This window comes from Mya arenaria, chromosome 15 (genome assembly GCF_026914265.1).
Source record: "Mya arenaria isolate MELC-2E11 chromosome 15, ASM2691426v1".
NCBI lineage: Eukaryota > Metazoa > Mollusca > Bivalvia > Myida > Myidae > Mya > Mya arenaria.
Window position 1 is genome coordinate 32,746,544 of NC_069136.1, and position 12,844 is coordinate 32,759,387.

The 12,844-nt window shown below is 36.7% G+C and overlaps 1 protein-coding gene and 1 long non-coding RNA gene across 5 annotated transcripts in view; one reads left to right on the forward strand and one right to left on the reverse strand.

The window, feature by feature from the left end:
* The window catches only part of LOC128220058 (uncharacterized), a 28,674-nt gene extending 22,928 nt beyond the window's left edge, over window positions 1–5,746 (forward strand). The window contains exons 2-3 of the long non-coding RNA XR_008258717.1: window positions 2,429–2,499; window positions 5,599–5,746. This is a non-coding gene — a long non-coding RNA (uncharacterized LOC128220058). The remainder of the gene's footprint in view (window positions 1–2,428; window positions 2,500–5,598) is intronic.
* LOC128220055 (protein timeless-like) overlaps window positions 1–12,844 on the reverse strand; it is a 194,449-nt gene that overhangs the window by 12,933 nt on the left and 168,672 nt on the right. For all 4 annotated transcript variants that reach the window (XM_052928308.1, XM_052928307.1, XM_052928310.1 and 1 more), the window contains 5 exons: window positions 11,263–11,428; window positions 8,843–8,929; window positions 8,285–8,471; window positions 5,613–5,707; window positions 2,423–2,576 (listed from right to left, as the gene is read on the reverse strand). In XM_052928308.1, coding sequence (XP_052784268.1) covers window positions 2,423–2,576; window positions 5,613–5,707; window positions 8,285–8,471; window positions 8,843–8,929; window positions 11,263–11,428 — 689 coding nt within the window. The remainder of the gene's footprint in view (window positions 1–2,422; window positions 2,577–5,612; window positions 5,708–8,284; window positions 8,472–8,842; window positions 8,930–11,262; window positions 11,429–12,844) is intronic.

The following is a 12,844-nucleotide window of genomic DNA, read 5'->3' on the forward strand; positions in this document are numbered from 1 at the left end:
TTCGCATTCAATGTCACTGTGACCTTGACCTTTAACCCAATGACCACTAAAATCAATAGGGGTCATCTACTGGTCTGGCCCAATCTTCATGTCAAGATTGATGAGTTATCACTGGGACAAGCTTTGGTCTATGGACCTACCGACCAACAGTAATGTACAAATGTGCAAAGCAATATATCCCCTCTTCTTCGAAGGGGGGCATAATAACAAGGGTTGATCCAGTTTGTAGACAGTTTAAATAACAAGGGCTGATCCAGTTTGTAAACAGTTTGAATAACAAAGATTGATCCAGTTTATAGACAGCTTAAATAAAGACAATTCAATTTTTCAGGTCCAGTACAAAACATCATACCTGTCCTTTATAAGTCTCTTTTTGTTATAAATATATTTTGCAAGTCTGAAGCATTTAATTGATTTCAAAACTTACTAAGAATTGATGCAATTGAGACCCATTAGCAGTTTATGTTCAAAGCTATTCAGTAATAACACAGCAACTATAGCTATATAACCTTCTTTACCCAGAATTAATAATGGAAATAGAATAGGCCAATCAATTGCAACATCTACGTATAAAGCATATAACACTAAAGTAAACAATTGGGCCATGATGGCCCTAAATCGCTCACCTAAGCAAAGGGCCACAACTCTGTGATCAAGCATTAATTAAAATGTTGCAATTTAAACTTTTTTTACTGATGACAATGCCTTGTTTTATATTTGTAAAGGGTCATGCAATGAAGCTACCTGTTAAGTTTCATTGAATATGGCCTGGCAGTTTCAGAGGAGATGTTTTTTAAAGCAAAACAGAAAGTTGGCCATTTTGTTGTTGTTGTTGTTGATCAATGTGACAGCTTGTTGAATTTTTGTAGAGGGTCACCAAAGGAAGCTTCCTGTAAAGTTTCATTCAATTTGGACCGGTAGATTCAGAGGAGATGTTTTTTAAAGCAAAACAGGAAGTTGGCCATTTTATTGTTGTTGTTGATCAATCGTGACCCCTTGTTGTATTTTTGTAGAGGGAAACCCAAGGAAACGTTTTGTGAAGTTTCATTGAATTTGGCCAAGTAGTTTCAGGAGAGATGTTTTTTAAGCAATTGTTGACGGACGCATGGACAGACGGACGAGGAACAAAGACCGATCACATAGCTCACCTTGAGCACTTCATGCTCTTGTGAGCTAAAAATGAGTTGATATAGTTATAGTAATTTGAGGCCACTTAATGGTGGGAAGCACTTTGTTTGTGACTAGGTTATGTTTTAAAATGTAAATATAAGTAACATAATTAATTCATGATATAACAATCATTGCAAATGAATGAATTCTTTATGGCTGTTAACAGTAAGATAAATAAACTAGAATATGCACAGTGAGTATATTAAATGAGTATATTTTCTAATATAGCAAACTAGTTGTTAACGTGACCTCATGTATGATTCTTAATTCAGACTTTGAGACATACTGTGAAATCATTAATATTCGAGAGACATTAATTTTTGTGGAATTAATGTGTTGGCTTATCCAAGAATACAAGATCCCAACAAAATTTACCTTTAATTCTGAAATCATACTGTCTATGTAAAAGGGTATCTATTCACAAAATATACATGGTCGCGGTATACCACTTGTAAGTACCTAGATCATTGTTTACATTACTATTGATTGTTTTATATTACTTATCATTTATCTTCAATGATAATCAATTAAATTCAAGTATGAGCAATCATTCAGTTTTTTTGTAAGACATTATGGGAACATAAAAACATGCTGATTATGAACTTCAAGTGTTTGAGCGTAGACACTTGACTTTGTTTCTTTGATCAAATAGTTCATCAATTATTTTTGAGCTGCATTAATATCAAATGTATAGATAAAAAGTGCACAAAGAGGAAAAAATAAATATTGAAGGGATATGCGCTTAAAATTAACATGAACTATGAACATGAGAAGACTAAATGTTTCTCTTTACGCCTTCCTTTGTCTGGCTACTGGTATTTTCTATGATTGTTTATTCATTATCAAACACTCTTACTGTATTTACACAGTATGCAAAAGCACTTAATTGACATTCAATGGCTTCACTATTTTATATTCCTGATGTGGTTGCATCATTATTTATGACCTTTAAATTAATAATCAAGAAATAATTGTTATGACTTTCTGTGCTAACTGGCATATTGTCTCATTGTAGTGTCATAAACTGCGTAACATAGATGATACATAGAAAGAAATTGGCACATGTTGATTTTGCAGACTATTTATGATAGCACTTTTGATGATTTGTTGTTGCTTTCTCAAAAATAAAATATCCATCTTCCAGAAACCACGAAATTTCAAGCCCACAAATATAAATGATTTCACAGTACATTTATCTTAGACTGGCTTGTGAATATAAGCCCTGTGTGTTTAAAACTATGTGTGGTTTTACCTTTAGGGAGGTGGCCTATCTTGGCGGCCAAGTTGATGAGCTGGGCAGGAGAGATTGAGGCTGGGATTCTTGGATAGGTGAGACCGTCAATGTCAACGTTGATACCTAGCTGCTCCAGCAGGCCAACCATGTATGCGTTCTTCTGCATGGTTTCCTGGAAACAGTCGAGCAGTGAAATATATCTAACGCTTGTATTCTATAAGATAAACACTTCCAGTGGTATTCAACTATCTTCTAAAGCCAACTCAAGCCACAATTACTTCATTCCCCATTATCATGCTAGTCTGTTTTTTTTGTCTGTACAGTGAAATTTGCTAAATGTTCACTTCTTAATGCCTCTTTTGAACTAATCCCCACAAGGCCATCTTATGAGCATGCCGTGCCATCTTATGAACATGCAGAACAATGTTATAAACATGCCGACATGTAGGGCCATATTATCAACTTGCGGAGGGATCTCATCAACATGGGGAGCCATCTTATCAACATGTGGGGCCATCTTATCAACATGTGGGGCCATCTTATCAACATGCAGGGCCATCTTATCAACATGTGTGGCCATCTTATCAACATGTTGGGCCATCTTATCAACATGTGGGGCCATCTTATCAATGGGGTCATCCTATCAACATGCGGAGCCATCTTATCAACATGTGTGGCCATCTTATCAACATGTGGGGCCATCTTATCAATGGGGTCATCTTATCAACATGCGGAGCCATCTTATCAATGGAGCCATCTTATCAATGGGGTCATTCTATCAACATGTGGGGCCATTTTATCAACATGTGTAGCCATCTTATAAATATGCGGGACCATCTTATTAACAGGGTCATCTAATCAACAGCAGGGCCATCTTATCAACAAGCAGGGCCATCTTATAAACCTGCGGGGCCATCTTATCTACATAGGGCCATCTTATCAACCTGCGGGGTCATCTTATCAATATGCTACCCCATCTGTATGTGGTGCCATCTTATCAACAGGGTCATTTAATAATATGCAGGGCCATCTTATCAAGATGCTTGGCCATCTTATCAACAGGTTCATCTTATCAACATGTGGGGCCATCTTATCAACATGTGTGGCCATCTTATCAACATGTGGGGCCATCTTATCAACATGCTGGGCCATCTTATCAACATGCTGGGCCATCTTCATTCGGGGTCATCTTATCAACAGGGTCATTTAATAAACATGCGGGGCCATCTTATCGAGATGCTTGGCCATCTTATCAATATAGGTCTATATTATCAACATGTGGGGCAATCTTATCAACATAGGGTCATCTTTCCAACATGTGGGGCCTTCTTATCAACATAGGGCCATCTTATCAACATGCAGGGCCATCTTATCAACATGAGGGGCCATCTTATCAACAGGGTCATTTGATAAACATGCGGGGCCATCTTATCAACAGGGTCATTTAATAAACATGCGGGGCCATCTTATCAACAGGGTCATTTAATAAACATGCGGGGCCATCTTATCGAGATGCTTGGCCATCTTATCAATATAGGTCTATATTATCAACATGTGGGGCAATCTTATCAACATAGGGTCATCTTTTTAACATGTGGGGCCTTCTTTTCAACATGCAGGGCCATCTTATCAACATGCAGGGCCATCTTATCAACAGGAGGGGCCATCTTATCAACAGGGTCATTTAATAAACATGAGGGGCCATCTTATTAACAGGGTCATTTAATAAACATGCGGGGCCATCTTATCGCGATGCTTGGCCATCTTATCAATATAGGTCTATATTATCAACATGTGGGTCAATCTTATCAACATGTTGGGCCTTCTTATCAACATAGGGCCATCTTATCAACTGGTGGGGTTATCTTATCAATAAAGGGCCATCTTATCAACAAGTGGGGCCATCTTATAAACATGCGGGCAATTTATCTACATGCAGGGCCTTCTTATCAGCCTGTGGGGCCATCTTATCAACAGGTATATGAATAAATATCAAAATTTCCCTTGAACAATTGGCACAAAACTTTGTTTTTTTTTAAATTTGTATATTTAAACAAACATGTTAAACCTCTCAAGCCAAGCTTTTGTTTAAAAATGTTTTTTGTTTAAGTGATGGAATAATGTTATTTAATATCACTTAGGTTTATATTGTTGTCTTTTTTCATAAAAAATGAAGTTTCAATATAAACAGATGTACATTTGAGGTTCACAAACATTTTCAAATACTGTGAAATCATTAATGTTCGTGGGGCATCAATGTTTGTGGTTTTTGTGGGTAGGGTGATCCACGAAATTAAGATCCCACGAAATATAAACCCTTAATTCACTTTTACAACTGCCATGTTATGTACATACAAGTTTTTTTGTTGCAGAAGTCGCAGTATACAGCGTTTATACCTGTCTCACTGTATATTTTACTATCATTGTTTTGTTAATATATTATATCTGCCTTTAACAAATAATAAACCAAATTAATTAAATGTGTTTTTATGAACCAGATGACAGAAGCACATGTTTAAACGTGTGCTGTTAATGAAAATCTCCAGGTTTACAAGATGTGCATGATGAGTGTCGGTACTCGATTTTTTTCTTCACTGAAATAATAAATCGATTACATTGGAGGTTACTGAGCACCCAACGTGATAAAGTACAAAACAACGCGTTCAATATATTTATTAAACAAAAAACGTGTGAATAAATATTGAAATGATCTTGTTTACTCAAATATACGCATCTTTTCTGTGTTTCCACAGTTTGCTAAATTCTTAATTGGTATTCAATGGCTTCCCCTATCTGTATTTATGATCAGGGTACATCATCTTTTATGACCTTAATTCCCAATTAAATCGATAATTGACATGGGTATATGCACTAATTGGCATATCGTACCACTTTAGCGAGTGTCATAAACCGTGTGATGTAGAAAACGGAAATCACGGGCCAGTGCGTGGAGATTATGCAGATGATCTAGGACGATCGCATATTAGATTTTGTTTTCAAAAATAAAAAAACACAAATTCAAGTACCCACGAAATTGTATTTTTTCGGCAAACCACGTAATTTCATGCCAACGAATATAAATGATTTCACAGTAATACTATTGGTAAATATTTTGTAAAAATTGTATTCAATACAATTGCAAGCCATTTAACCCATGATTCCAAAGTGACTGAAGAGTTTTGTTTTATTTTCAGCTATATAATGTTACCTGATCATCATTATAAAAGATGATGGGCACATCTTGATCCTTGAGGCAGAAAAACTTGGACACTGGCTCCTGTGATCTCCCATCCTTCTTTACATCTGTACAAGATCATTCATTCATTAAATTGTATGAAGCCATTCACTGTTTATGTGTATTTTTCTAATGTAAAAATTTAAACAGAAACAATAATTTTGACATAACCACACAGCCCCAAAACTAAAAGACTGTTCTGCAACATGTCTACAAACATACCAATTAGCATATACCGTATTATATTATGTATAGGACACACTTTTTTCCCCCCAGATTATCGTCTAAAAAATTGCCTGCATCCTTTCTATGCTATTAGGATTTTATCCGTTTTTCACAAGTCCATTTCAGGCCGAAAATGTTGGACCGGAGACGAACGCAGTAATGGTAAGTACCTATACTCAGTGTCCACCGAAGAGAACAACTGACGTAGGTAAAATCACGCAAGTTAAAACACGCAGAAATATAATGAATGTTTACTTTAAAATAATTTATTGAGAAATAAATTGAAAACAAACATGAGTGTTTTCTTTATTCACAAAAGTGACGCTACTCACAAAAACTCGATGTGAGTCAGCGCTTTTGCTGGATTGAGTTATAACGGCAATGGAAAATCGGAATATGAGTTAAATATCAATTAAACGTTGTTCACAATTTTACCGTTTCGATATTCTAAAAAACATTTTGTTGTATGTTACTGTTTTAAAATAATAATAATAATAATAATAATAATAACAAGAGCGGTCACAGACAGCTATATCCCCCACCTCATGGGGACATATTTTGTAACAAAAGCCAATCAATGATAAGGGTAGTTTCTCAGGAACATAAGGAATGCGTAAAATTAAGAAAGGGCAATAACTCTTTCATAAATGGTCAAATTGCAAAAGCCTGACAATATGCGCTGTGTCACTATATAGTCATAAATGTAAGGAGTTGCGAAGAAACCAATTTTAAATGTAAAATAAACAAAGGGCTATAACTCTTTCAAAAATGGTCAAATCAGGAAAGCCTGACAATATGCGCTGCTTTACTTTATGATCATCAATCTGTGATAACTTGGTAGAAATCGCATGAAAAACGTAAGAGGAGTTGCGAAGAAACCAATTTCAAATGTAAAATAAGCAAAGGGCAATAACTCTTTCAAAAATGGTCAAGTCAGGAAATCCCGACAATATGCGCTGCTTCACTTCATGATTATCAGTCTGTGAAAGTTTGGTAGAAATCGTATGAAAACTGTTAGAGGAGTTGCGAAGAAACCAATTTTAAATGTAAAATAAGCAAAGGGCAATAACTCTTTCAAAAATGGTCGAATCGGGAAAGCCTGACAATATGCGCTGCTTTACTTTATGATCTTCAATCTGTAAAAGTTTGGTAGAAATCGCACGAAAAACGTAAGAGGAGTTGCGAAGAAACCAATTTTAAATGTAAAATAAACAAAGGGCTATAACTCTTTCAAAAATGGTCAAATCAGAAAAGCCTGACAATACGCGCTGCTTTACTTTATGATCATCAATCTGTGATAGCTTGGTAGAAATCGCATGAAAAACGTAAGAGGAGTTGCGAAGAAACCAATTTTAAATGTAAAATAAGCAAAGGGCAATAACTTTTTCAAAAATGGTTGAATCTTAAAAGCCCGACAATATGCGCCGCTTCACTTTATGATCATCAATCTGTGAAAGTTTGGTAGAAGTCGCATGAGAAATCTAAGAGGAGATGCAAAGAAATGAATGTGGGACGGACGGACGCACACACACACACGCACGGAATCGCGCCTACCATTACTATATCCCCTCGCCTTTTCAAGGCGGGGGATAATAAAGGAATGTGCAATACCGCAAAGTAGCATTATTGTCACTATCAAATCTTTTCAAATGTGCGAAGGTGTGAAAAACACTCGCTGTCTGTCATTAGAAATGCATCAATAGAACGAATTATTGCGATGGTAATACCATAAGGTTGTTTCTTTGAACTTGACCACGTGTTTTAATACTTATCTGAGGGTGTTGACATTTTGAGAATATTCACACATATTATAAGACTTATATCATTGTTCTTTACGATACACCATCAGAAGACAACAAAGGCAATTTGATGAAAAGCGTCATCAGGTTGACAGAATGAAACTATTATTACCTGTGCTACTGTTACTTTTCTTGCGTATCTAATGTATAAATTTACTTGAAATAAACAACGAAGTACATATCAGTTTGCTATAAAATTTAATATTGCATGGTTTATAATGACCTTTGCCATTTTCACAATCCCAAAAAACAAATCGTCAAAACAAATATGGCAGATACTGGACTTACTGAAATATGCTAAATTACCGATATACGACGATAATTATCGAAATACACAAGACAGTTATCGAAATATGCCTTACCGTGTATATACATTTTTTTTTATTGTTTTTACCTTTATATATGTTATAAATACCTTACCAACCTAAATTTTTCGTCTTCGATTTTGACATTTTTGCGCTCCTATCAATGCTAGCATCCTATACATAGAATAATACGGTACTTTCAGAAATGAATTTCATTTACACATGAAACAAAACTGTTTGTACGTAATACATTTTTTTTTTACATTATTTTGAAACCTGTGTATACCAATTTCTACAACAACCCAGTCTTTGATACCTGATTTGACATATGCAGCTTCCAGCAAGCAGTGTTGTAAATATTCTAGGTGTTTTTCATATCCACCCTCCCTCAGTTTGTAGAGGCAATGTGGCACGACCTTGTCCTCCTCCAGACTGCTCAGTTCTTCAATGGCGGCAATAAACTGCTGGTCCTGTGTACTCATGTCTTCCTCCCTCTGAGCAACCTGCTCAACACAGTTATATACCCAATCAAAGTTATTTCTAAACTAACAACAGCATTGAAGGCAGATACCATTATTTGTCATTTGTTTTTGCAATTACAATGGGCATAATTGGGCAAAAGTTTACACCAGTTATTGGACAAGTGTATAAACATGTACCAATTCATAGTTCTTTTAGTTATTGTGAATGTTAAACGTATTTGCATGATTCTCAACACACTGAAAATAAATTTGAAAGTAAAATAAACATACATTACCAAACAATTTAAATAATATGCACTCGTACGTATTATAATATAATCTTTTGGGTGGCCTCAAGCCCTATAAAGGTATTGACTTATATTTGAGATGTGATGTAGTACGATTTTGGTTACCTGTTCTAGCATGGCTTTCTCCGTGGCGATGAACTGCCCCAGCTGCTTCTCTGTTAGCAGCTTCATCTTGTACAACTGGTTCACCACCTGCAAACAATAACACACTATAACATTATTGCTGCAACATACATGCTACATTCTGGAGGCCTTGCATCGAGGATTTGTTAAGCAAACGTGATATTTCGACATAAGCCTCTTAATATCCTATGTTGGCGCCAAGAACAAAATGAAATAACTGGTATTTAAATTGTGCTTGCTTAATGGCTTGTCAATAGGGAAGAGGTTAGGGTAGGCTACCCTGATTTTACCTTTTGGCATTTGTTGTCATTGCATTATCTCTTCTTGTTTTAATAATGCAATACTTTGAAACAAATGAGGATTATTTGGAGTTTATAATTATTGTTTCACATTTTCACTAGCCTTATATTCTAGAGTCAAGTATCACTGTAGTCCAAGCTTTTGAAATTCATCTTCCCTCATAGGGCTTCATATGATATAAAAGGCCAGCATTTTGGCATATTAAAACTAGAGATTGTTTTTTTGAAAAAGCGCTTGTCTCCCCTACTGTGTGGTTGTAGCTGAGAAAAAAAAAATGATAGACATAATAAATGATGGACATAAATTTATAATTTTGGACTGGAAACAAACCAACAGTGAAGTTTGGTTTATTCACCCGTATTAAATAGTGAAGAGAAAAAAGTGTTGTTGATTAATCTTGGAAAATGTAAACCAAGTTTGCATTGTATGAAGTTCCTGGGCGCAAGCGTTATTCAATAATGGATCGGAAACCATTTTTCAGCTCAAGATCATCGTGATCTTGACCTTTGACCTACTGATCACAAAATCAATAGGATCATCTACATAACCAACTTGCATACCAAGTACTAAGTTCTTGGATGCAAGTGTTCTTAAGTTACTGAGCAGTAACTGTTTCTTCACCTCAAAGTCACGGCAACCTTGACCATTGAGCTACTGATCTCAAAAACAATAGGGGTCATCTACTAGTCATGACTGACTAGCATACCAAGTATGAAGTTCCTAGGTGCAAGCGTTCTTTATATATTGAGCGGAAACAAAGTGTGACGTACAGACTGACGGACTGACTGTCTGACTAACGGACTGATAAAAAATTTAATAGGGGTCATCTACTAGTCAAAACCAACTTGCATACCAAGTATGATGTTCCTGAATGCAAGCATTCTTTAGTTACTGAGCGGTAACGGTTTCTTTATGACTGACTAGCATACCAAGTATGAAGTTCCTGGGTGCAAGCGTTCTTTATATATTGAGCGGAAACAAAGTGTGACATACAGACTGACGGACAGACTGACTGACTAACGGACTGATAAAAAAATTAATAGGGGTCATCTACTAGTCAAGACCAACTTGCATACCAAGTATGATGTTCCTGGGTGCAAGCATTCTTTAGTTACTGAGCGGTAACTGTTTCTTCACCTCAAGGTCACGGCGACCTTGACCTTTGACCTAGTGATCTCAAAATCAATAGGGTTCATCTACTAGTCATGACCAACTAGCATACAAAGTACGAAGTTCCTGGGTGCAAGCGTTCTTTAGTTATTTAGCGGAAACCGTTTCTCACCTCAAGGTCACGGTGACCTTGACCTTTAACCTACTGATCTCAAAATCAATAGGAGTCATCTACTAGTCATGACTGACTAGCATACCAAGTATTAAGTTCCTGGGTACAAGCATTCTTTAGTTATTGAGCAGAAACCAATTTTAAGCTTAAGGTCACCGCCAACATATCGTTTTTTACCTGAAGGTAACCGAGACCTTTGACCTTTTGATCTCAAAATCAATAGGGGTCATCAAATAGTCATGACCAACTAGCATACCAAGTATGAAGTTCCTGGGTTTTTAACATTAACCCTTCAAAATTGAAGTTTTATGGCTAAACGCATTACCAATGCTTTAAGAAAAATGAGTTTTTCACAAAAGAACATCAATTTTTGAACGTAAATATGAATAACTGCAATTTCATCTTTTGTCAGAAATCTTTTATCACTGGTGTAAAGACCTTAACGTAAATATTGGCTTATTCTTAGACAAAAAGTTGTCAAAACTCTCCATCTGTGAGAATGCTGCTTTCAGGGAGTATAATTTAATAAATATGCATGACAGGATTTTAAAATAAAATTAATTACTATTAAATGAAAGTACAAAATAAAGTTCTATACTTGTGGATGGATCCAAACCACTTCCTTAAAACCCTTAAAAAGATTTTAGTGCTGTGCTAAACAACATCGGCTAAAGCATTAAAAATCGCTACCGTGAAACCCTCAAAAGACTTGTAAACATGTATTTAATTACTAAAGGGTTTTTGATAACATCCATGTCAACAATGTGACAATGCCTTGACATATAAATTTCTTCAACATGTATTTAGTTCATTTCCATACCTCTAGTTTATTCTTGTATATGCCCCTATCCTGGTATCGTTGTATAATCTCATCAACTATGTTATCATAACCTTCTAGGTCTTCCCACCAGCTGACCAGCAGGTCCACCTCCTCCGAGCTCCAACCATATGTGGACATCTGCCCATCATCCTCTTCCATGACACACCTATAGCACATTATAAATGCAAACTGTAATTAGCAACTAGTTATAAAGCAGAACCACCTCCTCTGAGCTCCTACAAACTGTGGACATCCTCCTGCTCCATTTTTATTCAAGGTAGCCTCCTAGATGGCCACTATTAGGTTCTGGTGTACATTATTCGTACAAGTTTGTGCATGAGTTATTAATTTTTTAAAGTGATTGGAATTGTCTATGAAAAAAATATTACAAATGATTTATATTCAAGATGGCTTCAGGATGGCTGCCAAATGTACGAAAAAGTTAAAAAATATAAACATTTCAATTCTTTACAGCCAATACCTGTCTATTCCTGAGGAAATTGTAGGTGCATAGCTTATAACAGTCCAAACCTTTCTGTATTCGTGAGAAAATTGTTGGTGCACAGTTTGACAGTCCATACCTATTTGTATTCCTGAGGCAGTTGTTGGTGCACAGTCTGAGAGCCTATACCTGTTTGTATTCCTGAGGCAGTTGTTGGTGCACAGTTTGACAGTCCATACCTGTTTGTATTCCTGAGGCAGTTGTTGGTGCACAGTTTGACAGTCCATACCTGTTTGTATTCCTGAGGCAGTTGTTGGTGCACAGTTTGACAGCCTATACCTGTTTGTATTCCTGAGGCAGTTGTTGGTGCACAGTTTGACAGTCCATACCTGTTTGTATTCCTGAGGCAGTTGTTGGTGCACAGTTTGACAGTCCATACCTGTTTGTATTCCTGAGGCAGTTGTTGATGCACAGTCTGACAGCCTATGTCTGTTTTTATTCCTGAGGCAGTTGTTGGTGCACAGTCTGACAGCCTATACCTGTTTGTATTCCTGAGGCAGTTGTTGGTGCACAGTCTGACAGCCTATGTCTGTTTTTATTTCTGAGGCAGTTGTTGGTGCACAGTTTGACAGTCCATACCTGTTTGTATTTCTGAGGCAGTTGTTGGTGCACAGTTTGACAGTCCATACATGTTTGTATTCCTGAGGCAGTTGTTGGTGCACAGTTTGACAGTCCATACCTGTTTGTATTCCTGAGGCAGTTGTTGATGCACAGTCTGACAGCCTATGTCTGTTTTTATTTCTGAGGCAGATGTTGGTGCACAGTCTGACAGCCTATACCTATTTGTATTCCTGAGGCAGTTGTTGGTGCACAGTCTAATAGCCTATGTCTGTTTTTATTCCTGAGGTAGTTGTTGGTGCACAGTCTGACAGTCCATACCTGTTTGTATTTCTGAGGCAGTTGTTGGTGCCCAGTTTGACAGTCCATACCTGTCTGTATTCCTGAGGCAGTTGTTGGTGCACAGTTTGACAGTCCATACCTGTCTGTATTCCTGAGGCAGTTGTTGGTGCACAGTTTGACAGTCCATACCTGTTTGTATTCCTGAGGCAGTTGTTGGTGCACAGTCTGACAGCCTATGTC